The sequence below is a fragment of the Paracoccidioides brasiliensis genome (assembly GCF_000150735.1).
Source record: "Paracoccidioides brasiliensis Pb18 unplaced genomic scaffold supercont2.7, whole genome shotgun sequence".
Classification (NCBI taxonomy): Eukaryota; Fungi; Ascomycota; class Eurotiomycetes; order Onygenales; family Ajellomycetaceae; genus Paracoccidioides; species Paracoccidioides brasiliensis.
In genome coordinates this window covers 244,491-267,346 of record NW_011371364.1, presented here as the reverse complement: position 1 = coordinate 267,346, position 22,856 = coordinate 244,491, and the positions used below count along the sequence as shown (strand labels likewise).

Sequence of the window (22,856 nt, the reverse complement as noted above, 5' to 3'; positions counted from 1 at the left end):
AGACCAATTAGCCTATCTCCAACAAGGATGTCAGTCAATCATTGTGCTTTTGCAGTCCAAATGTTTCATGGAGGAGGAGGAGGAGGAGGAGGAGGAGGAGGAGGATGAACGGTTAATTTACCTACCATCAACGCGGTCGGTAACTATGTTGAATACTCTAATTTAGCTCAAGAAAATTATCATTTTTTGAGTAACTACTTTGGCAACCACCGCGAAATCCTCCACAGCTTCACACGAGCTTTTCTTTCAACTCTCTGTCTGTAGATAGTTATCGTTAGCAGGCTTTAGTATGTTTCTGGTTGTGCTGTGAGTGGTTGGGTGCGCCTTTTGGTTGATGGGCACTCGACTTGGCCCAGCACTTAAACCTCAGCATCTTCCCCTCGCCCAGCTCCAAGTTCCGTTCAGCCTATTCGGTCCCGTTTCCTTGTCCCTCGCATTTTAAAAATATAATTCTGTACCTGCAAAGCTTTGAGCGTATTTTCAGTTCTTTGATATTCTTCTAATCTCCCGTCAATTAAACCCCCTGCAACCTCCCCTCCAAAGTCGCCCCGAGCCGCATTTGTGCCCAGCACACGCACACCAGTCGCAATATATATATATATATATATATATATATATACATATATACCCCCGTTGTCCAGCTCGATTTTGATTTGCCTTGTTGCGATTTGTTGTGCGATATATTTGCCGCTACTACCTCATTTTCAAACTCATCGTATTTTCCTTTTCACCACTCCCCGTTCGACATTGCATGTGTTGGGAGCCAACGTCGACCAACATGAGTAGCCCGCATACTCCAAAACGAGATATCAAGAACCACGTTCTATTTGAAATTGCAACCGAAGTTGCAAACCGGGGTTTGTAATTTCTTTTGCTTGGTTTGACCTGGCGTTCAAAATGGGATGTTTGACTGACCGTATTGCCTATAGTTGGTGGAATATACTCTGTCCTGAAGTCCAAGGCGCCGGTTACGACAGCAGAGTATGGCGAAAGATACACACTCATCGGCCCTCTGAATCGCTCATCGGTATCTACATGTTATTTTCTTGCTAGAATCCCCGCTTCACTCCCGTATCTCTATTTTGTCTCTATAAAGGGGAACCATTGACATATCATTAGGTCGAGGTCGAAGTCGAGGAACTTACCCCAACCGATCCTCATATTGCCGCCACAATTGCCTCTATGAAAGAACGGGGAGTTGATATGATCTATGGGCGGTGGCTTATCGAGGGAGCGCCGAGAGTAGTCCTAATTGACACGGGTGCGGGATACAAATACCTGGACGAGTGGAAGGGTGATCTTTGGAATGCGGCCGGAATCCCGTCTCCTGCGGAGGATAGTGAGTCGAATGAAGCTATCGTTTTTGGCTATTTAGTAGCTTGGTTCCTTGGTGAGGTGAGTCAAGCGACCAGCAGCGCCCAAATTACCCATTGAGCCGCAGCCAAGTAGTGTTTGTTTGCGTTCTGCTAACGGATGTCAAAGTATATCTCCAGAGATAGAACTCGAGCTGTTGTCGCGCATTTCCACGAGTGGCTAGCCGGTATTGCCCTTCCCTTAACCAAGAAGCGGCATATGGACGTCACAACCATTTTCACGACCCATGCAACACTCCTAGGTAGATATCTGTGCGCCGGATCTGTCGATTTTTATAACAACCTACAATACTTCGACGTTGACGCTGAAGCCGGGAAAAGAGGGATCTACCATCGATACTGCATTGAACGCGCTGCTGCGCATTCGGCAGATGTGTTCACAACGGTGTCACACATCACAGCGTTCGAGAGCGAGCATCTTCTGAAACGGAAGCCCGATGGTGTTTTGCCCAACGGACTTAACGTGAAGAAGTTTGCTGCAGTTCACGAGTTCCAAAATCTTCATTCCCATGCCAAAGACAAGATCAATGACTTTGTCCGTGGTCATTTCTATGGACACAACGACTTTGATCTCGATAATACTCTATACTTCTTCATTGCAGGTCGTTATGAGTATCGGAACAAGGGGGTGGATATGTTTATCGAATCTCTCGCGAGACTGAATCATCAACTCAAAACATCTGGCTTAACTACTACTGTAGTCGCATTCATTATCATGCCCGCACAGACATCGTCGCTCACAGTTGAGGCCCTCAAAGGCCAAGCCGTTGTGAAATCTCTTCGCGACACACTAGAAATGGTTGAGCAGGGAATTGGGAAGCGGCTATTCGAGCGTTGTTTGAGTTGGAAGGAAGGAGACAATATGCCCGATGAAAAGGATTTAATCACAAACCAGGACCGTGTACTCCTGCGCCGTCGACTCTTCGCAATGAAGCGGCATCAGCTTCCACCCATCGTGACACATAACATGATAAATGACGCAGAAGACCCAGTGCTGAACCAGCTGCGCCGTGTCCAACTCTTCAACCACCCGTCCGATCGTGTCAAGGTGGTTTTCCACCCGGAATTTCTCAATTCGTCAAACCCAGTTTTGCCCCTCGATTACGACGATTTTGTCCGCGGGACAAATCTAGGCGTTTTCCCATCCTACTATGAGCCGTGGGGGTACACCCCTGCGGAGTGCACGGTTATGGGGATACCCAGCATAACCACTAACCTCTCCGGATTCGGATGCTACATGGAGGAACTCATAGAAAACTCGTCGGATTACGGAATATACATTGTCGACCGGCGCATGAAGGGTGTGGATGAATCCGTGAACCAGCTGACGAACTTTATGTTTGAATTTGCGTGCAAAAGCCGACGGCAACGTATCAATCAGCGCAATCGGACGGAGCGGCTAAGTGATTTGCTCGACTGGAAGAGGATGGGCATGGAGTATGTCAAAGCGCGGCAGCTGGCGCTCCGAAGAGGTACGCACACACCTGCACTTTCATAGCCGACTCTACCGAAAATTATCATCGTAACTAAACCCGTTAACCATCCAGCGTATCCGTCCTCCTTTGACCCCGCGGAGGACTTCAGCGATATCATTGGAGGAACCGAGCAGAAGATATCCCGCCCGTTCTCTGTACCCGGTTCTCCTCGCGATCGAACGGGAATGATGACCCCTGGTGACTTTGGGTCGTTGCAGGAGGGTCGCGAGGGTCTGAGTACGGAAGATTATATTGCCTGGAAGCTACCGTGAGTTTCATGACATCCTCCTATCTTTTTCTTTTGTGGCCGCTTTTCGAAATTTTGTGCCACTGACGAGAACCTTTTGCGAATTCGCAGTGAGGAGGAAGATGCGGACGAATATCCGTTCCCACTTACGTTGCGAAAGAAAGCTACTACGGTTATCCCTCCGCACTCCCCAGAGAGAGAGGTAACGGCCAACGGTGACGTGTAGAGCGAATTGAGATCATTCGATGAAGGAGAGATCATGAAGAAGCCGGCTGTGTGCTTTCTTATTCTGAAGTTGCTTTTAAATTTAGGTTTGCAATTGATCTTGGATGGATTTCGGGGCTGGGTGGTTTTAGATGAACTGCCGGTTTCTTCTTCTTCTTCTTCTTCTTATTTTTAATTTATTTTATTTGTTGCGTCTTCGTTCTTCATTTTCAGTATAGATTATAAATATTCTTACAGTATGTATATGCATATAATATAATATATAGTTATTTGCTCAATTGATGAACTGCAGAAGACTTTGGTGGCGTCTCTCTTATTCCTGCGGCCTGTGGATTTTGTCCAGCATTGATTTCCTAGTATGTTGCTGTCTGATAGCTTACTTGTTTCCTATAGCACCACATAGTTCGTAAGGATTTCCCGGCTGTAGTTTTATGAGAAGTGCAAATACTTCCAAAGGACTTTCGAGAAAAGGGTGATGTTGTCAATTAAGGGGCAACAAAAGGGGCTTAACAATGTGATCCCTCCCCCCAGCAACTTGAAATCGTGGACCATCCCCGCCAGTGCCCAATAATTTAAAGATAAAAAACAGTGGACCCCGCTGTTGGACCTGACTGCATCGGGCCTCCGAAGCTCTCACCGTCACGTTATGCACTCTACATTGGAGCCTAGAACTGAGATTTGAGAAGTCGAAACTTATTGACGTGAAAATTGTCTGCAATTATTTAGCACACTAAGCAGTTCGTGGGCTTCACCCTAGCAACCTCCAGGTCATTGCGGGAATACGGAGTAGAATCCATCGGTATGGACCCCATCCATGGAGTTAACCGCATCCACACAAATCTATCTGCCGGCCCGCTACACGCGGTATACATTATCAAGGCGCAAAGTTCTGATCAATTTTTCGCCCTGTTTCTCCGGCCGTGAGGCGGCTCTGGCTCTTGTAGTCCTGTAGCAGAAGTCGTGCCGCCGGCAGCTTGGGAGGAAATCGACGCCCCATTGTCTGTCCGGGGCATTGGTCCACCCGTTGGAACTCCAGTCGAGATATGGGGGGTGGAGGGTTGAGGGTGTTCCAAGCTTTTTGGAATTTATCCATGGTGGCGTCGACGAGGAACCCAATCAGTCGTTCCGGGGTTTCTTTGGGGGTAGAGAATGTTAGCACTCCCTGTGTTGCAGAACAATGCGAAAAGGAGATGTGGACTTCATCTTTGCCATGCCTTTTGTGATTTCTGATATCAAGAGGATCATATGTGAAAAAGCTTTTTTTAAGGATAACTATACTTTCTCAAACAGTGCTTCGTTTTCTACTTGATTAAATTCTTAAATTCTTGATGGGCCTGTCGTCTCCTTATATGTCAACTCCATTAATTTAACTACACCCATGTCTCCGGTGTTCAAAACAAATGTATAGAATATTTTAACCTAAACAAACTTTACTTTGATTAAATTATTATAACTACTTCACCTTCATAGAGTGAAGGAAGATAGCGACGATAAGATGAACAGGCAGGAAATGGGGTGGCTGCCGTAGCTGTATATACCAGAGTGATGGAGGAGGTGCTCAATCGCATGTTAAACTCTGAACCATGAAAATAATCTGGATTTTCACAATGGCGTTGCGTATCCCACCCCAGCAGAGAGCAGGCCTTGTATGATTAAGATATATGATAGTGCTATACATGGGTCGATAGGTATAAAGGTAATTAATCGTTGGGATTCCACGGGTAGAAGATAGAAGGAGACCATTAAAAAAAGGTATATGTGATAAGCAGAAATAAACGTCGGAAAGGCAAGGGTCAACACCGCCAAAAGGGCTCGCGGAACAACAAAACAGTATGCCAGATTGGAAATCCTGCACATCTCTCCCCAGGACTCGTCCGAAAAGGTAGTCTAAAATGCCATGCGCTAAATAAGGGATTAATTACCAAGGGGTAGTCACTCAACTTCAAAAAGGAAATTTCAACATAAAGGTATTCACCCCTCGGCCCTTATAACCTCCCTCCTCCGCCCAATGAATAAAAATCAGAAAACTCTGAGCCGGATTCTGGCCGAACAGCAACTAGTGTAAAGAGTTGAAGAAGTATAAGTAACCCGATACGGTTGACTCTGCCATGGCTGGTTAAACCCTCTCACGACTCCTGGTCCGGAATTGGTGCTCCATTTTTATCCCCTTGTTGAGGGGAAGATTCCGCGGGCTGAGCCTCTGCTGGTGGCAGTGGTGAATCGGGCTTGGGCGGTGACGTGACGGACTTGGACTTGACTACTTCGACAAGGTGGTCGCCTAGATCACCGGAACCATCGATTTTATCAATCTTAGCTTTGAAATACTCGACGTCGGAAACCATTCTAGATATTCGTTATTAGCTTGGGAGTTCATGCGATGAATAAAAAACAGACGGGGAAATCGCGAAAGAACCAGACTTACCGTTGTTTACCGCTCTCAGTTTTCAAAGTAGCTGCCTGGAACGCCTTTGTCCACTGATCTCTGTAACTTTTGAAAACAGGGTCCATGATCATCATCACGGTCATTTCAGGTAGATGCTTTGTCAGGACTCGCTGGAGGGTGCCAGTCTCTTTCGTCAATGTCTTCATGTACTGGCTGACGGAAGCAGTGTCCTGCTGTGCATCCCAATCAATCTTCTTCATCGCATTGACGTGAATCGTGGCGCGGGAGCTCATGATATCAACTAACTTTTCATGGATGCCTGACTGGTGTTCCTGACACAGTCGCTTAACTTTATCAAACTCAGCCATCAGGGTGGTGGTAGAGGTATAATGCCTGCGGATGAATTCACGAACATGAGGAATAAGCGCAATGATAAAACTTAAAGCCTGGGAAGCAAGAGCCAAGTGTTTCGTTGTGATATTCTTCAAACCGGCACTTCTCGTGGCACCAGCGCCAAGGATAAGTTGGGAGGAGCGGGAGTTGAATAGCTTGAGGCATTCGAGGAAATTAAATGCTATGTCCTGCACCATGCTCGGGATGCCCGTCATTAGATGTTGGAATTCGTCAATAATTTCCAAAATCAGAAGAGCAGATTGTGGCAGAATATATTTCTGTTCATCCACTATTGCGCTTCGAACTTTATCTTTCCCACTGTCGGTTACTCCGTTTCCATTTACTTCAGGACTATCTAGAGTCGCCGTTGTTTCCTGGCCGCTATGATCTGACTCCCATACCCTTGAGGTTGAAGCCCACAGATCGATGTCTTGCGTACTTGCTTGGAGTATTCGTGAAAGAAGGGCATTCTGCTCGTCACCAAAGTCTTTGGCATCCCACCTATCTGAATCCATCACTTGAACTAGCCGATGTTTCCTGCTATCACCAAAATTGGAAATGAAGTCCCGTATTTGGCTATCAACGACATTTTTCAAAGCCGAACCGCTCCGTCCAGAGATAGCTTCGCACTCATCAGCAAAAAGTTTGTTCAAGCTGAAATATTTCAAAAACTGCTCCAGCGAGAGATGAGAGGTCTGCTCTGACCGAATTTTCAATATTTTGACCATTTGTGACTGCACTATGTCAACAGCTTGGCCGAGAAGGCTTGACATATCAAGTATCTCCATTATTTCTTCCTGTGCTACCACTGGCGTCGTTCCGGACCGGGCATATGCGTCTATAGAATGTAGGTTTGGGCTTTGTAAAGGGGATCTCACCCCGCTAGTATTAGGAGGACTGCTAAGTCCACTAGTAATATCCAAAAGTACTTTGACCTGTATGCTTAATCTTCGTAAGAATTCGCTAACGCCGGTGTAAATTTTTGTTAACATGGCGTATGCATCTTCGGGGTCAAGAGCACGGAGGTTGCGCGCTAGGATTGTTGACTTCTCCTGTTGGTTCAACTGGCGATCCCCATGGGTCGATGCGGACATTATCGACTCATTGTCGTCATCGCTTGAACTGGGCAGATGTCTTCGTATCGAACTTTTCATTTCTCGCAAGACGGAGTTTTTGTACGAGGTTGCAGCGGGTGTAGTGTATCTCGCTCGACCAAGCCCAACCAACTCTGTTTTTAACCTCGATCTAAATTCATTATCGATCGTCATATAAGTCGGTAGGCTAGAGGGGGCTTTCCTATGCATCCTTCGTGATCGATGAAATGCATCTCCCAGCCGTAGCAATGTGAGTTCCGGGGGAAGACTCTCAACATGCCGTCTGAGGTCTCCAATTAAGCAATCCAGGAACCGTTGCTCATAACCAATCCCAATCCGACATCTTAGTTTGCCCAGATCGTCTGATGCACCTTCTAAAGCTTTGATTCCACGTAGATCTATGAGCGTCTCCGGAAGTTGAGACTGGCCACCGCGATCCTCACGTTTCGTGGCGATCCGTTCGCCCGCTGTAAGTCTTTCAACATGATCCAGTTCATCCAGGGCATTTTCGATATCACCATTTTCGGCCATTTGTTCGCAGTGAGATACACATGCTATTATTTCCTTGAGTTGGCAAACAGCGTCTGCTAATTTTCTAACGTTTTCTCGCCGGCGCTGGAGATTTACCACCTTGAGACCACCCAAAGCCAAGTCATTATCAAGTTTTGCTAAATCCCTTCGCAGGGCTTGAATTTTGTCAACTGAAGCTTTTGCTTCTCCATGGAGAGCTTGCAGAGAACCGAGAGCTGTGAAGAATGAGGTTGAGGCGTTAGAAATGGAGGAAATAAGGTGAATTTCCACGGTATCAAGATACCATGATAATTTTTCTTGCAGAATCGCATTTGTTGCCAAAGCCTTTCTATTGAATGCCGGTCTTGCTTCAAACGACCCATTAGGAGCATTCTCATCTGAAGGTTTTGGGAGAGAGCGGACAACTTCCGATCGTTCAGAAACGACATCAAATGTCCGAGGGTTTTCAAGGTGGAAATTCTCATCGAAATAAACGTTAGGAATAGTTGACAGAGGGGCCATTGCTGGACCTCGGCCTCTCTGACCAGAGGATCTTCTCCTCGGCGTCACATATTCAGAGACGGATGACAACGGTGTTTGTTGACCGGAATGTCGCTGTTCCAATTGACTACTCAACAGCGGGTCTATATCTACAGATATTGTTGTTATACTGCTTGCTCGACGGAGCTGTGGTTCGCCCTCATCACCATTCTCCTTTGAACGGCGCAATGCATCGTACAAGGATCCAACCTGCGAGATATAAGGTTGGAATGCCTTGGATTCCACATATGGGATGTTGGTTAGAGCCACTGGGGGGATATCTCGAGTGGTCGGTGGTTTATATCCGCTTGAAAGTGCAGAGGCTTGTGGCAGAAGACCTGTACGAACAATAGGTTGTTGAAGGAGGGTAGATATTGCTATTTATATAGAACTTTACTGTTAGCACATTTACGCCACATTATTGTCATTTAACACCCAACCAACACCATGAGCAACAAACCATTGCGTCCAGCCTCTGCTATCCATCCATGGTGAAGGGAAGTGTCCAAAACACTCCCTATGCCGGTTATCGAGCTGGCCGTCGAGCTCCGCCTCGAATTATAGCGCAATCGCTGGGGTAAGCGGCCGGGATCGTACGGGCTGGAGGAAGAAGGCTGGGTTGCCAAAGAAACCGAGGAAAGAGATGCCAAGCTTTCCACCGATTTTCGCTTGTCAGAAGAGGTCATATCGAAAGAAGCACTGAAGCTAGTTGTCCGGCAGGATGACGGCTGCGGCTGCGGACACGCCGTGGTTCATGACATGCCTATGTAGTAGATACGGGGGGTACTTCATGGGCACTGAAAAACGTAGAAGAGAGCGACGGTAGTACAAGGTCATTAATTCCAAGACCAACAAGAGCGCTGCGGGCTATATCACCGTCCTCACCGAAACCCCAACCCGTCAGCTTCGAGATATGAAAATCGTTTTTTGAGGTTGAGCTGATTTTACAAGAGGCTGTTAATTGAAGCATAGGTGGCTTGCTGCGGCTGAGTGTGGCTGGAACTTTCCCTAAATAGGGTTAGGGCCAAGCACAGCCACTGACAAATCAAACTTCAGGTTTACCGCTTTCGGTATCGGAGTATATTATATCCGAGAAAGCACGCCAATAAACCACTTTACGCGCTGAAATAGACGCGTCGCGCTCGTTTGCATTTTGCAAACAGTTACATATATCTGTCTTGCTCTCAACACAGCAGTGGATTAAGTTTTATAACCTTGATCTTGTGCATTACATGACCATGGATAGAAGAACGCCATACTCATTGAGTGTCCTCCAGCCTCAAGTTGGCGGTCCGGAGGAGCCACGCTCAAAAATCCAGGCACAGTTGAGAGAGTTCATCCTCGCCTTCCAGCTAGATAATACATTCGTATACAGGTAAAGTATTACGTTACGTTGTTGCTGCTATCTGTGTGTCGACTGACGGAATATATAGAGACCAAATTCGACAGAATGTGCTCGTCAAAAAGTACTACTGCGACGTTGACATCGCCCACCTCATTGCATACAACGAAGAGCTAGCCCATAGACTTACTACAGAGCCAGCAGATACAATCCCACTTGTAAGCTACTTTTCTCGTCTACGCTGTGAGTTAATAAACATATATTTTAATACGTCCTTCCACAGTTTGAAGCCGCTCTCAAGCAATGTACCCAAAAGATCGTTTATCCCTCCGAAAGAAATATCGAACTCCCCGAACATCAACTACTCCTCCACTCGAGTGTATCCCACATCACCATTCGGGATCTAAATGCGACGAATATATCCCACCTGGTTCGAATCCCGGGCATTGTAATCGGAGCGTCCACAATCTCGTCCAAAGCTACACGCCTCCATATTGTTTGCAAGAACTGTGGCGAGAGGGAAAATATCACAGTCGATGGTGGATTTTCTGGGGTCACCCTTCCAAGACAATGCAAACGCCCCAAGGAAAAGGGCGAAGATCAATGCCCTTTAGATCCATATGTGATAGAGCACGAAAGGTCACAGTTCGTTGATCAGCAGGTTCTCAAACTCCAGGAAGCTCCTGACCAGGTACCCGTCGGAGAACTTCCCCGACACATCCTCATATCTGCAGATAGATATCTTGCCAACCGGGTAGTACCTGGGTCAAGATGTACCGTCATGGGCGTGTTTTCAATTTACCAAGCAAAAGGCTCGAAAAATTCCACAAAGAGTGCCGTTGCCATTCGAAACCCGTACCTGCGGGCGGTTGGGATAAGCAGCGATGTCGACCATACAGCGAAGGGCAACTCTATTTTTTCCGATGAGGAGGAGCAAGAATTCTTGGAAATGAGCAGGCGTCCCGATATCTATCAGGTATTCGCCAATTGCATTGCTCCGTCAATTTATGGAAATCAGGATATTAAGAAGGCTATTGCATGTCTCCTTATGGGTGGCTCGAAGAAGATTCTACCAGATGGCATGAAACTTCGAGGAGATATCAATGTACTGCTGCTGGGTGACCCTGGTACTGCTAAGTCTCAACTGTTGAAATTTGTGGAAAAGGTCTCTCCAATAGCCATCTACACCTCCGGCAAGGGTTCTTCTGCTGCTGGTCTTACAGCCTCTGTCCAACGGGATACAACAACGCGCGAATTCTATCTAGAAGGCGGAGCAATGGTTCTTGCAGACGGTGGTGTTGTGTGTATCGATGAGTTCGACAAGATGAGAGATGAAGATCGAGTCGCCATCCACGAAGCGATGGAACAACAAACCATTTCAATTGCAAAGGCTGGCATTACCACCATCCTCAATGCTAGGACGTCCGTTCTCGCTGCCTCGAATCCAATTTTCGGCCGGTATGATGATTTGAAAACCCCGGGTGAAAATATCGATTTCCAGACGACTATCCTGTCACGTTTTGATATGATATTTATCGTCAGAGACGAGCACGAAAAGGGCCGTGACGAGAGAATCGCAAGGCATGTCATGGGTATCCACATGGGTGGTAGAGGGGTTGAGGAACAGGTCGAAGCTGAGATCCCCGTCGAGAAGATGAAGCGGTATATCAGCTATTGTAAATCGTAAGTCACGACCCCACCTCAATACTTCCTTCTCATGCTCTTATTAACACACATAATTCCAGTCGTTGTGCCCCCCGTCTCTCACCAGAAGCCGCAGAAAAGCTTTCCTCCCACTTCGTCTCCATCCGCAAGCAGGTGCACAAAGCCGAACTGGACGCCAATGCCCGCTCCTCAATCCCTATCACCGTCCGCCAACTCGAAGCCATCATCCGAATCACCGAGTCCCTCGCAAAACTCACATTAACCCCAATCGCAACAGAAGAACATGTCGATGAGGCAATTCGCCTTTTCCTCGCCTCTACCATGGATGCAATCAATCAGGGCGATGGTCAGGGGAGCAAGGAGCTAATGGCGGAAGTTGGTAAAGTTGAAGATGAGTTGAAGCGTCGATTGCCGATTGGGTGGAGTACGAGTCTCGCTACGTTGAGAAGAGAGTTTGTTGATGGAAGGAATTACAGTGAGCAGGCCTTGAATCGGGCATTGCTTATATTGCAGCGGCGGGATACAGTGCAGTTTAGATCTGGTGGGTCGCAGATTTATCGTCATGGGCCATGAGATGTCCCTTTTTTACGTTGTCATTTGTACATTGTTTTCATTTCTGGTTGGAGTTTCTTGATGTTGTGCATATCTTCTTTTTCTTTGCGGGTTGTCATTTGTTCTTTTCCTTGTGTTTCACTAAGAAAACAGTAGTTATTAAACGAGTTCACGGTTCGAAAAAGAACAATTTCAGAATGATGAACCGTCATGCAGATTTGGGGCTTCGTGGGAAGTTTTTATTTCCTTTATTGATTTAGGCACAGACAGGCATTACAGTTAACAATGTCACAATATGATGATGAATGTCAGCGTTCCAACAATGAGAAAATTCATAACTTTGGCAGCATTCCTACACTTATTCTTCGACTGCAAGCAAAATGCCATCAGCTCTACAACCCTTGAAGAAGGCTCCTCTTGCCTCCTCCAGGACCAACATTCTATTCGAACTTATATATACCAATACCTCCATGGTTTGTTTCCTGCAACATTCCGTCAGTAACGCAGAGTTAACTACACTTCGGACCTGTGTTGTGCTAACTAAGCCTAAGTAAGCTTGGTTGCGCTGGTTCCTTTGAAAACGTCACCTCCCCGGCATGATTCCAGTGTCCCGATGTGATGCGGGTTCCATTTCTATCCAGCAACTGCTCTGATATGCGAAGTTTGTGGTGGTGGGTGCTCTTGACCCGAGCAAATTATTGAGTTGTGAAGTGAAGGGGAAACATACGCGGTTTTAACTGTCCCTACTACTTTCTCTTTGAGCTTGAGTTATTTTCAACTGATTTCTCGACCATCTCATCGTTCTTAGCTACGCGCTGAGTGCCTTTTCATATTAACTGAAGAAAAGATTGAGCGCCGGATGAGAAGAAAAGGTACATCGTGAAGAATGTGAAGTTGTTTGATATTGAATTATGCGGAAGCTAATGAAGGAACCAAAACCCTTGAAATGCATTATATGAATATATCAGGACATCCACAGCAGTCATTGTTTCACTGATACTTTGGAGAGGGCTTACTTCCTACGATGGCTTTTTTTTATCGCTCCACCCAGTTGGTGCATTTCTCTCTATCAATTCATTTCTCAACGCCTTCAATTTCTCCTAATCACGCCAAGACGTTCCTTGCCCGTCCTGAGTCACAGACAATATCAAATATCATGTGCAGTCATCAAGGCGCGGAATGATGACTTGGTATTTGTTACTGTTCAGGCAACACTGGCTCTTCTGCGCTGCTGCTGGGGCCTGAAGATGGATAACAGGGATCATAACTGAAGCACAGCAGCATCCCCAACTGTCCAATAACTAGGGGAATAATGAGATGGAATCATAAGTCATACAATAATAGACCAACGGCTGCACGTGGAAGCCGCTTTATGATATGTATGAGCTATGGGCTAGGAGCCATCAATGTTGCCCAAATATCCGTAGCTCGTTCTGCCATCCAGCCAGGCGACTGCACCTCTGTGCTCCGTATTAGCCACCGTGAATTGGCCAATTAGGTCTTATAGGAAAGGGGATTCGGCTCTTGTCCACAAACCCCGCTGACTGACTCCTATTATATAGCACGCACCTCTCATACTCAGCGTTGCGAGGAATTCAACCCTCTCTCTGCACGTCCGGTCGCTAGCTCTGGTGAGCAGATCCAATTGAGAAAACGATATGTTAAATTCAACGTTCCGAGCATTGCAGTGGCTAGAATGGCGGATCTGAAGAGATCTGACGATGACTGGGCCATTTCATTCTGAAGAATAGGGATATCAAGAAGAGAGCAGGGCATGACTGAGCCATGCCTTTCTGAAGAATATGACTTATTATGAAGGTTTATTGATCTGACTGCGAGTTAACTGTATTAACTACTTTTTAGTTTGTATGGATTATTAAACTAATTTCTCGAAGTTTCCTGGCATAAATGCTGTTTCTAGTAAGCTCAAGAAAACTGTTCTCTCTTTCTGCATTTTTATACTATTGGTGAGGGTTCTGGATAACTAAGGCATGATCTGTCAGGCCTATCCGCCTTCTTACGTAATCCGCACCGTATAACTATAACTTCCGCGTAGCTAGCGATCGCTTCATAATCAATCAAGCAAATCTATCCTTCACATGATCAGCATTGCCAAACTCCAAAAAATGACATCTGCGGGACTACCCAAACCTTCTAGAAGTATTCTTGACGGGATACTCTTCAGTCACTTACATCTCTGTATTCTTGCCCTCTGCTGGGAAATTGACTGGAACTGGAATGCCAGGCACTGAAAATCCGCTTGCATTATCTCCCAGCTGGTATTCAAAAGACAACTGCAAGCCCAAAACCACCCAAAAAATACTTCTCGTTTCAGGGGCAGAATAAACACACGGTAACGCAACCGTGGGCAAAAAGGCCTGTGTGCTGAAATCAGTGGGTCAGTGGCTACTTTTCAGGCACTCTGTTGCTTTTAGAACCTCTTTTTGTTGTTTGACTTTTGAACTTCTGTCCTTCTACATTTTTGATCTATTTTTAATCTTACTGTCTCGTCGAACTGTCTCGCCGAGACCTTTTCTGGTTGAGTGGTGCCTGCGATGGCGACCCCGGCGACCTCCGCCGTTCCCAATCCAAGCCGCAAACCCACGCGTCAGTGGATTGCAATGAACCATTCTCCACGGCCACACTGATCCCTGAGACGACTGAAGGCGTGTTCAAAGATCTAAATACACCAGGCAACTGTTCTCCCTCAGCACTTTCTTAGTTGAACAACCTGGGCCTCCCTGTAGAGCACATCCAAACTCACTGCTGTGTCAGCCCCTGCTGCTCCAGGACTGCTAAAGCCTCAGAACATGAATCTAGAGACTGCATTGACAGTATTACTCAAGAAGCTTGAGCTGATTCAAAAGTTCAATGTTAAAGTACGTGAGACAATCAATCAGTTATTGAATCAAATGTTTAGTTGTAAGAGCTTAACTCCCATCTACAATCAACATATATCTCTTGACTTTGAAGTCAAAATTCCCAACCTGAAGAGACAATATCTCAACTTAATGCCTAAACCTCCAATCCTTGGTCTCACCTTCACATGAGTTGCAGTGACAGGGAGAGTCAAGCACATCACTAGTTAACCACAAGAAAGCTTAATATTTAACTTAGAACTTCTTGAAGTTTAATAAATTTAGCAATTTTCAACTATTCTGCATTCTTCTTACATCTAGAAATTCTTATCAATCAAGTCAGGAAATGAACAAGATGAAAATATAATAAAACAGAAGCTTAAAAGCTATTCCCAATAATCTAGTGAAAAGTATAGATTAACTGAATTATCAACATCTGTGAGTATAAACATCACTATTATGTGAGTGTCAGGATATATTTGCGGCGAATGAGCAAGAAAAATACAGTAAAAGTGTACAAGATCTAGCTTGCTGAATTCAACATGAAAGGGTAACTAATTAACTAACTAGTTATTGCGCCTGCTGAGCTCATCGAACAACCTGCATACCTGCATTCAACCCTGCCCAACCTCCAACCTCCACCAGCAGAGTCCGGGCCGTGCATTCAAGCACTGCAGAGGTGCAGCAATTGTGACACTCTCAGGCATACAAGAATAAGCTGTCCTGAACCTAGTTTGGATTTGATTTAATTTAATCGGTGGTAATTGAGTGTAAATTAAAATAGAGCCATTTGATATATTTTGAATTGGCTCTCGCTCGCTTGGGAATTGCGTTATTTCACTTTAGGTACCCAAGTTGCGAGCACCGCATATCGGTCAAGTTGGGAACTAAGCTGGAATGGGAGGAGTCTCTTGCAGCGATTAAAAGACGGGACGTATTTTCCCTTGAATTGTCCAAGCACGATGAAAATCTTTAACGATATTGGGAGGATGTTCGATTCGACAGCGAATGACGGACGAACCAGTCACACCAATTTGCTCTGGCGAAAATCCCCAACACAGAGATGCGGACTGTGATTCCAACGGGTTTCTGTTTCTCCAGAACGGCTCAAGTGTGGTGCTCTTCGCGGAGCATTGCAGGACATTGGTTAACCGAACCCATAGTTACGCGGAGTTTGGGAGATCGATCCACGGTTTGCATTAAATATCCAGTGAGAAATATTTGCTATCATTCTCCACACGATTGAGTTTTCACTCCTATTTCCCCACCGGCATATGGATGTTTCCCAGCTTTGCTGGAGGTATTTCATCAATCATGGCACCAAAGACAACTCTTGGATCAAATGGAGAGGTCCAATTCGAACGTCGACGTCAAAAGGTGCCGCCGATCTTGCCCTTTCATACTTTGGTGCTAGATTTTGAGGCCTTGGAAAAGCTTCATTTTCATAGGGTCACGAGAACTCTCAAATAACATAGAAAAGAACAATCACAGACAGATCTCTCCCCCGTATCGATATCCTATGAGATCACCGGTATACCTACCTAGGGGCTACGATACTGGGAACAGGATATATTCGCCTATGGCGACTGAGGTATCATACCGAAAAAGCAGAATGACATCGTTCTATTGATTTCGTCTTGAGGCTGTAAAAAAAGTTTCTGCCTCTCAATTTGCTGCCCTGATGGCTCCACGGGAAGCAGAATGCGGTCTAAAAACAAATACTTCGATGAATGTCAATGTTGTTCATGGCGTTCCAAGGAATCTGCTATCGTCTTATTCGCTCGGCAGACAATCGGGTTTCGCACATCTTTGAAAATCCCCGAATGTTCCTATTTATTATATCCGATGGGCAATCCAAATTTCGAGGGCACAAACACGATGATGTAACCAATTCAGTGTGGATTGTGTCGGGTTGGGTGTGATCAAATCTGTTTGAGCCTGCTGTGACAGGTCGTACATCCCATCAACCAAATATTTCCATTGGGCAGCCAATATAACTAACATACATCGCGATGACAGTAAAAGAGACCAAAGAAGCTAGCTGCCGTGGTCATCGCGGAATCCTTCCATTCCCCCATCCATGAGTCTCTCCCAAGGTATGCCCTTTCCTCTCTCCCAATAGCAGTCCACCACACGTTTTCCCGGTCAACTTGCTCGCAAGGTTTTGGGGCAAATGGAAACCACCGAGGATAGATCTACTGCTTAAGCCACCGCATCTCTGATAATCTTATTGATACCACTCGAGTCTCAGTCAAACTGCTTTATCCAATCACAGGTCTTGCCACCAGTATCGGGACTTTGAATCCTTGGTTCAAATTCCCTTTCCCTTTTTCAGCTGCCAGCTCACTAGCGTTGATCAGCCATGTTATGAGATCTTTCGGCCTTACGACGCCGTTATCCGTGACCAACACTTTCAGTTTGATTGCCTTCCTTGATCAAGTCAGATATGCGAAACCGGGGTTGAGCGGACACCAAATACTCTTGGAAGTTTAATACACCTATTCTCTCACAAAGCTCATTAAAATTCAGTGGAAGAATTATGACTCCTGCACATTTTTGCAGTATCGCAGTTCCACGCCATGCGCATACCCTCGAATTCATAGATGTATATTCAGCCACACAATGACATGTGCCTATCAAGCAGGCTTTGGCATACTAGCCATAATTTACACTTGGCTATCAGAGGCTTGCGCAACAGGATATTTCTCTGATAACCCCTCGGGAGTGGTGGTCGATGGAATCACATCTCATCAAATCACAACACATTGCATTTATGCAAAGAGCTTGGGGTGGGCGTTATTTCTCTTGCAGGAATCTCTGATATGGATCCTGACTACGGTGTGATCAATCCACAACTCCCCCCTTATAACTTCTGAAAATCTCATGATGGATCTGGGCTGAATTTGAAATCCCGACGTCGGGTGGCCTGCCACTCTCTCCAGATCGATTGTCTTCCCATCAATCTGATGTCGAGGGGAGATATAGGGGACGATGACTGAATTTCACCGGTTAGAGAAACCCTGTTTAAGCTTTGATCCACGTTTGGAACCGATAAAAAAACGTCTTAGACGTTAAGTTCCACGACAGGCGAACTTCTCCCCGTCAACAGAATGAAATCTTCAGGGAGAATGCAGCAAAAATGGACGATTGACGACGACGATGATGATAACGTCCGTTACCCACCCAATGACATCCAGCCAGGTAATGGCCAGTTGAAATAGACGTAACTCAAGATTAACTTGTCATGAGATCTTGGAATCTGTCAGGGTACTGGCCTGTTATTTCAGATTCGACTAGACGCTACGGCAATGTAAAAGGACAAGGGGCAAAACCAAATATTGAAGCCCATTTAAAAAAGGAATACGAGGAATCGTATGCCGGATCCAATCACTTCTTGCCAACGAAATCAAGAATCACACGGTGGAATGTTCCGATAGCGAAACCAATTTGTAGCTCATCACCTTTACTGCTGTCATTTAATACCTGCTGGTTGCAATCGGCAGGGATGTTGGATGGCAAGTCTTTCTCGGCATCAAAGGAACGCCGCGGTGGGAAATGAATGCTCGATATCAACTCGTCGTTCTGGCCATTTGCCAATGAGAGCAAGATATCCATCAATTAACAAGGGAGGTCTTGAAACTAACACACTAGAAGTATATATGTGTATTGCACAGATATTGGTCACTCTGAATTTCTGGAGGCTTGAAGTTTCCCCTGCATCTCACAACCAAGGTCATTCCTGATCAGGTGAACCAATATACAGCAATGCACAAAAGTCACACGCAGCGAGGAATCTAGAAATTTAAAATCGAAACACGAGGGCCGCTTGTACCTCACCGAGCCTTCTCGGTCCGAAAAACTCTAAGAAACGGACTAATTGTTTTCATCTATTTATAAATATATCGTGTTACAGGATACTTGAATACAAACCTCCCTTTTTTTGTTTGATTCACGAATTGGCCCGGACCCCAGTAACCAGTAACCAGTAATCTGATCTCAAGACAATCCATAAAAATTAAATAACGGCCGAAACAAACAGCGGCCCGTGGGCCTTTTCCCGTGTAGCAATCCCCATACTTTCTCCATTGTCCCTCTCTGCAACATAGAACGCTCGCACTGCATCCCCGTCAAAATGCTGTGACCTTGTGAGAGGGTAGTCAAGGTAGTTATCTAAGCAGGTTTTTCCAGAGTTACATCATCTCGCCATTTGCCCCTGTTGCGTTGATCGAACTTAACATCTCATATAGACATCTATTCTTTCTGTGTTTAACACGGGCATTTCCACGCGTTTGCATGGCTCCTAGACAATAAAGTAGAACCGTAATTGGTTAGCTCCCCAGCTTAAGGGTCCAAAAATGCTAGAGATAGAGACGCCGTTTATGCAGGTGGCTACCAGGAGACAGGCGGGTAGAATCCAGAATCCAGGGTGTGATATAGCCAGAGGGCTCGGTACCCAGCATTGTCCATGCGTTTATGAATCAGCGGCAGAAAATAGCGACGTAGGTTCTCAAACGTTTGCCCTGGCCAACAAACAACCTCCAATTCCAATAATCACCATATGCTCACGGACGTATGTATGTATGTGCAGTCCAATTTGCAATATCGTGGATATGGAAAAAGTTGGATAACGCCCAATCCCCCATAAAATATATTTTTTTTTACTCTTTTCATAAGGTTATCTGACCCCATTTTTCTGCAGCTTAAAATACATAACTTAACAGAGGATATATCAAGCATGAAACACCAGGAAACAATGAGAGCAAGTAAACAGAAAGTGAGAACAAAAGAGGGAACCGGAAAAGATCGGAAAATAAAACTCCTTGAACACGAGGGCCGGAATCGTCTGAGGAGAAAACGAGGATGATGCAGCCCCAAACTCAGAGCACAGATCAAGCAGGGAGCATCGGATCAACCACCATCACCAGCAAGGCGTCAATAACATGCATGTCAATGCCGCAGTCAACGGCTGCCATGTGACGACTGAAGAGAGGGAAGAACAGAAAATTCATTACTGAGAGTATTGGGTGAAGGATAGATCGAGGCGATGTAGTACTTCGATGAACCGGTATATACGCATGTACAGTACATAATTACCTTCCTGCACACATAGTTTACATATGATAACTACCGTTTATGTCAGCCGAAGGTCCTTTATATAATCGCTGAAACTACCGTATACAATCCCATCGGAAGCTGTTCCTCCTATTTTGATCTATGAAATGATAAGAGTGGTCACGACAGAAGAGGAGCAAGAAAGCAATAGTCAAGGGAGCATAAAATAAATTAATAAGGTTAATTTTCTTCTTGTGAAGAATGTGCTTCTTAAAAATTTGTCCCGGGCCGTGCAGTCGGGTAACTAGCTGACCGTGAAAAATTGAGGGGATATAGACGCCGCTAGACAATTCGCCAGATTGCACGACAGCGACCGTACATGACCTGACAGGGGAGAACAATGCAACACAGTATCTTCGTTGTGGAGTTGATTGCTTGGCATTCTTTGCTTTGCTGTAAGGTTGGTGTTGTTTGCCAATTATGGGGAGGATACCTGCAGCGGCCGGATATAGGGTTCGTTGAAGGAACTAGTTATGCGGAAAAGATAAGTATTGGCAGCCGCTCAGAGTTTCTGTCCTACTGGTCCAGGATGCCATACCGTGCCCCAGACTACCAACGTCGATGGCTCGAGGGATCCTGCTTGCTTGTGAGAGGGAGCCAAATTCTGGGTATAAGAAAGGCGTCAACGACGTCTGCTGTTTCTTGTTCCCTAATGGTTCAAATCTGCTGGAATTATAACAGTGAAGAAAGAAACGACGTTAATTCACCTTCTTGCTATCTCACTTGATCGTTGACATCTCAAAAAGACAATCGTAACCCACATCATCAAAAAGATCTTGGGCACAGTAGTTAGGATACACCCACCCCTAACCGCCCAAGAGGCAACACCAAACACGGAGATCATCCCAAACCCAAAAGGACACAGCCATGGAGAATCCAACCATCACATGCGCCTTCCCAACCCATCATGAGGTCTCAGACCCAGAACCCAATGCTATCCTGATAAGCAAGCGGGGAGATGGCATCACGACGATCGCCATCAACCGCCCAGAAAAACGAAATGCCATAAGCATCCCAACAGCCAAGAAGCTTCACGCAGCATTCCTCGACTTTGAATCCGACACATCTCAGAAGGTCTGTGTATTTTACGGCACCGGAGGGACGTTTTCAGCCGGTTTCGATCTAACACAGTTGGAGACTTGGGACCGGCCCACATCAGACACTGCCCGACATTCCAGCATCACCCGAACATACTTTGAGCCAGTCCGCGGCGAAAACATTGGTCCGCTCGGCCCAACTCGTATGCATGTTCGAAAACCAGTTATATGTGCAGTCTCTGGCTATGCTGTTGCTGGTGGACTTGAGTTGAGTCTTCTTGCGGATATGAGGGTGGTGGAGGAGGACGCTGTATTTGCGGTCTCCAGTCGGAGACTTGGAGTCCCGCTGCTGGACGGCGGGACTGTAAGACTGCCGCAGATCCTGGGTCTAGGGCGAGCCTTGGATGTGATATTAACGGGAAGACCTGTGAAAGCAAAGGAAGCTCTGGAGCTGGGGTTGGCGAGTAGGGTGGTGCGGAAGGGCCACGCGCTGGAAGAAACAATGAAGCTTGCCCAAACACTGATGGCTTTCCCGCAAGAGTGCCTGAATGTTGACCGACATTCGTGCTATTACAGCGCATACAGTGCACATTCACTCGAAGACGCATTGTCTCAGGAGTTTGAGGCAGGTTCTAGAGTTAGTGATCTCGCCATCGAAGCAGGGCTCGGATTTGTTCAGAAATCGCGGAGGCAGTCGAAGCTTTGAAACGAAAATGATTCCATGATTCCTGGCATATAAATCTTCAAGACAAAAATCTTCAAAACAGAACTTCGGGTCCGGAAACGAACCAGAGAAATGACGGCCAAAGGCCATTGTCCTTGCATCTTCAATTTCACCAACGATTATTCCTTTTGCAGTTCAGTCTGTATAATCCATTCCATGGACTTTCCGCTTATTATCCGTGTCCGCTCCGTCGACAACCGCAACAGCACATATCCCACCTCATGTATTTGAATTTCACGATATGAAAATCATTTATATAATGTTCTATTTCTTTTATCATCTTCCCTTCTACTTTTGAGCTGTAGCTAGTGAGCATTAGTATGGTAGCCCATCAATCAAACACTGTTCACAAATTAACAGTGTGTCAGGAGGCAATATCAACAGATTGAAAATACTATTCAACGATGGCTGCAGAATGTCCTTGGTGAACAGGAATCCTAATGGCCAATTCTTCAGCCTGTTCAAAGATGATGGGCATTCCGCCTTGAAATAAAGGTATCAATTGTAAAGTGTCGATTTTGACGGCGAGCATGCTGATGGTTGAACCGGCTGGAGTAGGAGTGGTCGCTCGCTCTCCGCAGGACCCAACGGGTCCATTGACATGGGCAATGACAGCTTTCCGTCTAGAATAAATGATCCAAACACACAGGCGGATGCCGTGTTCTATCCTAAGCAACTGGAGCATGGAGGATGGTGAAGTTGAACGGTGGAAGAGGAAGAAGTGCGGGGGACAAACGGCAACTATTAACTAGTTACGTCATCAGAACTTAGTTACCGGAGTTAACTACCCCCCTTTTTTCCAATTGCAATGCTAATTCTCAACTATTAACAACAATTTTATATCAATTGCAAGACAGGAATAAGGGATACATATAGGTATCTTGGAGATATCGTGAAATGCCTCTCACCAAGACTATATCTTCAATTGCCACTCTCACCGTTTGTTGAATGGGCCGGTTGGGTGAGTACAACCTTCCTCCCTCTTATCACATAACTAGTGAACTAACAATCCAAAGGTGTCTCTCACAACATACATCATATACTGTACCAAGCCCTCGCATCCCCCTAAAGACCACATTTTCAACCCAAAAATAAACCCAAACCCAAACCCAAAAGCAAAAGCAAACCCCCCCGCGAGGCTGCGATGGATAAATGAACGGATCAAGTCCGTGCAAGCGCCGTATGAGAGGGCTAACGGTAGAATCTAGAGAATATGCTCGTTTCCTTTCTTTCCCTTCATTTCCTCTTGGTACATCAAACCCGCTATGATAGCATGGTGGGAGTACATAGATATATGCAATGGGGGGGGCAGCAATATATTTTTCC

At 45.9% G+C, this 22,856-nt stretch overlaps 8 protein-coding genes across 8 annotated transcripts; 4 read left to right on the top strand and 4 right to left on the bottom strand.

The window, feature by feature from the left end:
* Nucleotides 1-778: 778 nt before the first annotated feature.
* Nucleotides 779-3,321, top strand: PADG_05778 (glycogen [starch] synthase; the record flags this gene model as incomplete). Its single annotated transcript, XM_010763111.1, has 6 exons — nucleotides 779-857; nucleotides 930-1,027; nucleotides 1,120-1,395; nucleotides 1,483-2,845; nucleotides 2,921-3,116; nucleotides 3,207-3,321. 6 exons carry the CDS (start codon nucleotides 779-781, stop codon nucleotides 3,319-3,321), a joined length of 2,127 nt encoding a protein of 708 aa, XP_010761413.1.
* Nucleotides 3,322-4,194: 873 nt separating this feature from the next.
* Nucleotides 4,195-4,413, bottom strand: PADG_05777 (uncharacterized protein; the record flags this gene model as incomplete). The annotated part of the gene is made up of 1 exon (XM_010762906.1): nucleotides 4,195-4,413. The coding sequence occupies one exon, from the start codon at nucleotides 4,411-4,413 to the stop codon at nucleotides 4,195-4,197; it is 219 nt and encodes a 72-aa protein (XP_010761208.1).
* Nucleotides 4,414-5,446: 1,033 nt separating this feature from the next.
* On the bottom strand, nucleotides 5,447-8,926 carry PADG_05776 (uncharacterized protein; the record flags this gene model as incomplete). Its single annotated transcript, XM_010763110.1, has 3 exons — nucleotides 5,447-5,663; nucleotides 5,743-8,617; nucleotides 8,701-8,926. The coding sequence occupies 3 exons, from the start codon at nucleotides 8,924-8,926 to the stop codon at nucleotides 5,447-5,449; spliced, it is 3,318 nt and encodes a 1,105-aa protein (XP_010761412.1).
* Nucleotides 8,927-9,478: 552 nt separating this feature from the next.
* PADG_05775 (MCM DNA helicase complex subunit MCM5) lies at nucleotides 9,479-11,820 on the top strand (the record flags this gene model as incomplete). Its single annotated transcript, XM_010763109.1, has 4 exons — nucleotides 9,479-9,615; nucleotides 9,674-9,800; nucleotides 9,866-11,265; nucleotides 11,328-11,820. The coding sequence occupies 4 exons, from the start codon at nucleotides 9,479-9,481 to the stop codon at nucleotides 11,818-11,820; spliced, it is 2,157 nt and encodes a 718-aa protein (XP_010761411.1).
* Nucleotides 11,821-13,180: 1,360 nt separating this feature from the next.
* On the top strand, nucleotides 13,181-13,543 carry PADG_05774 (uncharacterized protein; the record flags this gene model as incomplete). Its single annotated transcript, XM_010763108.1, has 2 exons — nucleotides 13,181-13,280; nucleotides 13,362-13,543. The coding sequence occupies 2 exons, from the start codon at nucleotides 13,181-13,183 to the stop codon at nucleotides 13,541-13,543; spliced, it is 282 nt and encodes a 93-aa protein (XP_010761410.1).
* A 3,375-nt stretch (nucleotides 13,544-16,918) lies between these two features.
* Nucleotides 16,919-18,272, bottom strand: PADG_11979 (uncharacterized protein; the record flags this gene model as incomplete). Its single annotated transcript, XM_010763270.1, has 2 exons — nucleotides 16,919-17,087; nucleotides 18,049-18,272. 2 exons carry the CDS (start codon nucleotides 18,270-18,272, stop codon nucleotides 16,919-16,921), a joined length of 393 nt encoding a protein of 130 aa, XP_010761572.1.
* Nucleotides 18,273-20,636: 2,364 nt separating this feature from the next.
* Nucleotides 20,637-21,512, top strand: PADG_05773 (uncharacterized protein; the record flags this gene model as incomplete). Its single annotated transcript, XM_010763107.1, has 1 exon — nucleotides 20,637-21,512. The coding sequence occupies one exon, from the start codon at nucleotides 20,637-20,639 to the stop codon at nucleotides 21,510-21,512; it is 876 nt and encodes a 291-aa protein (XP_010761409.1).
* Nucleotides 21,513-21,924: 412 nt separating this feature from the next.
* Nucleotides 21,925-22,215, bottom strand: PADG_11978 (uncharacterized protein; the record flags this gene model as incomplete). Its single annotated transcript, XM_010763269.1, has 2 exons — nucleotides 21,925-22,153; nucleotides 22,178-22,215. The coding sequence occupies 2 exons, from the start codon at nucleotides 22,213-22,215 to the stop codon at nucleotides 21,925-21,927; spliced, it is 267 nt and encodes an 88-aa protein (XP_010761571.1).
* Nucleotides 22,216-22,856: the final 641 nt, after the last annotated feature.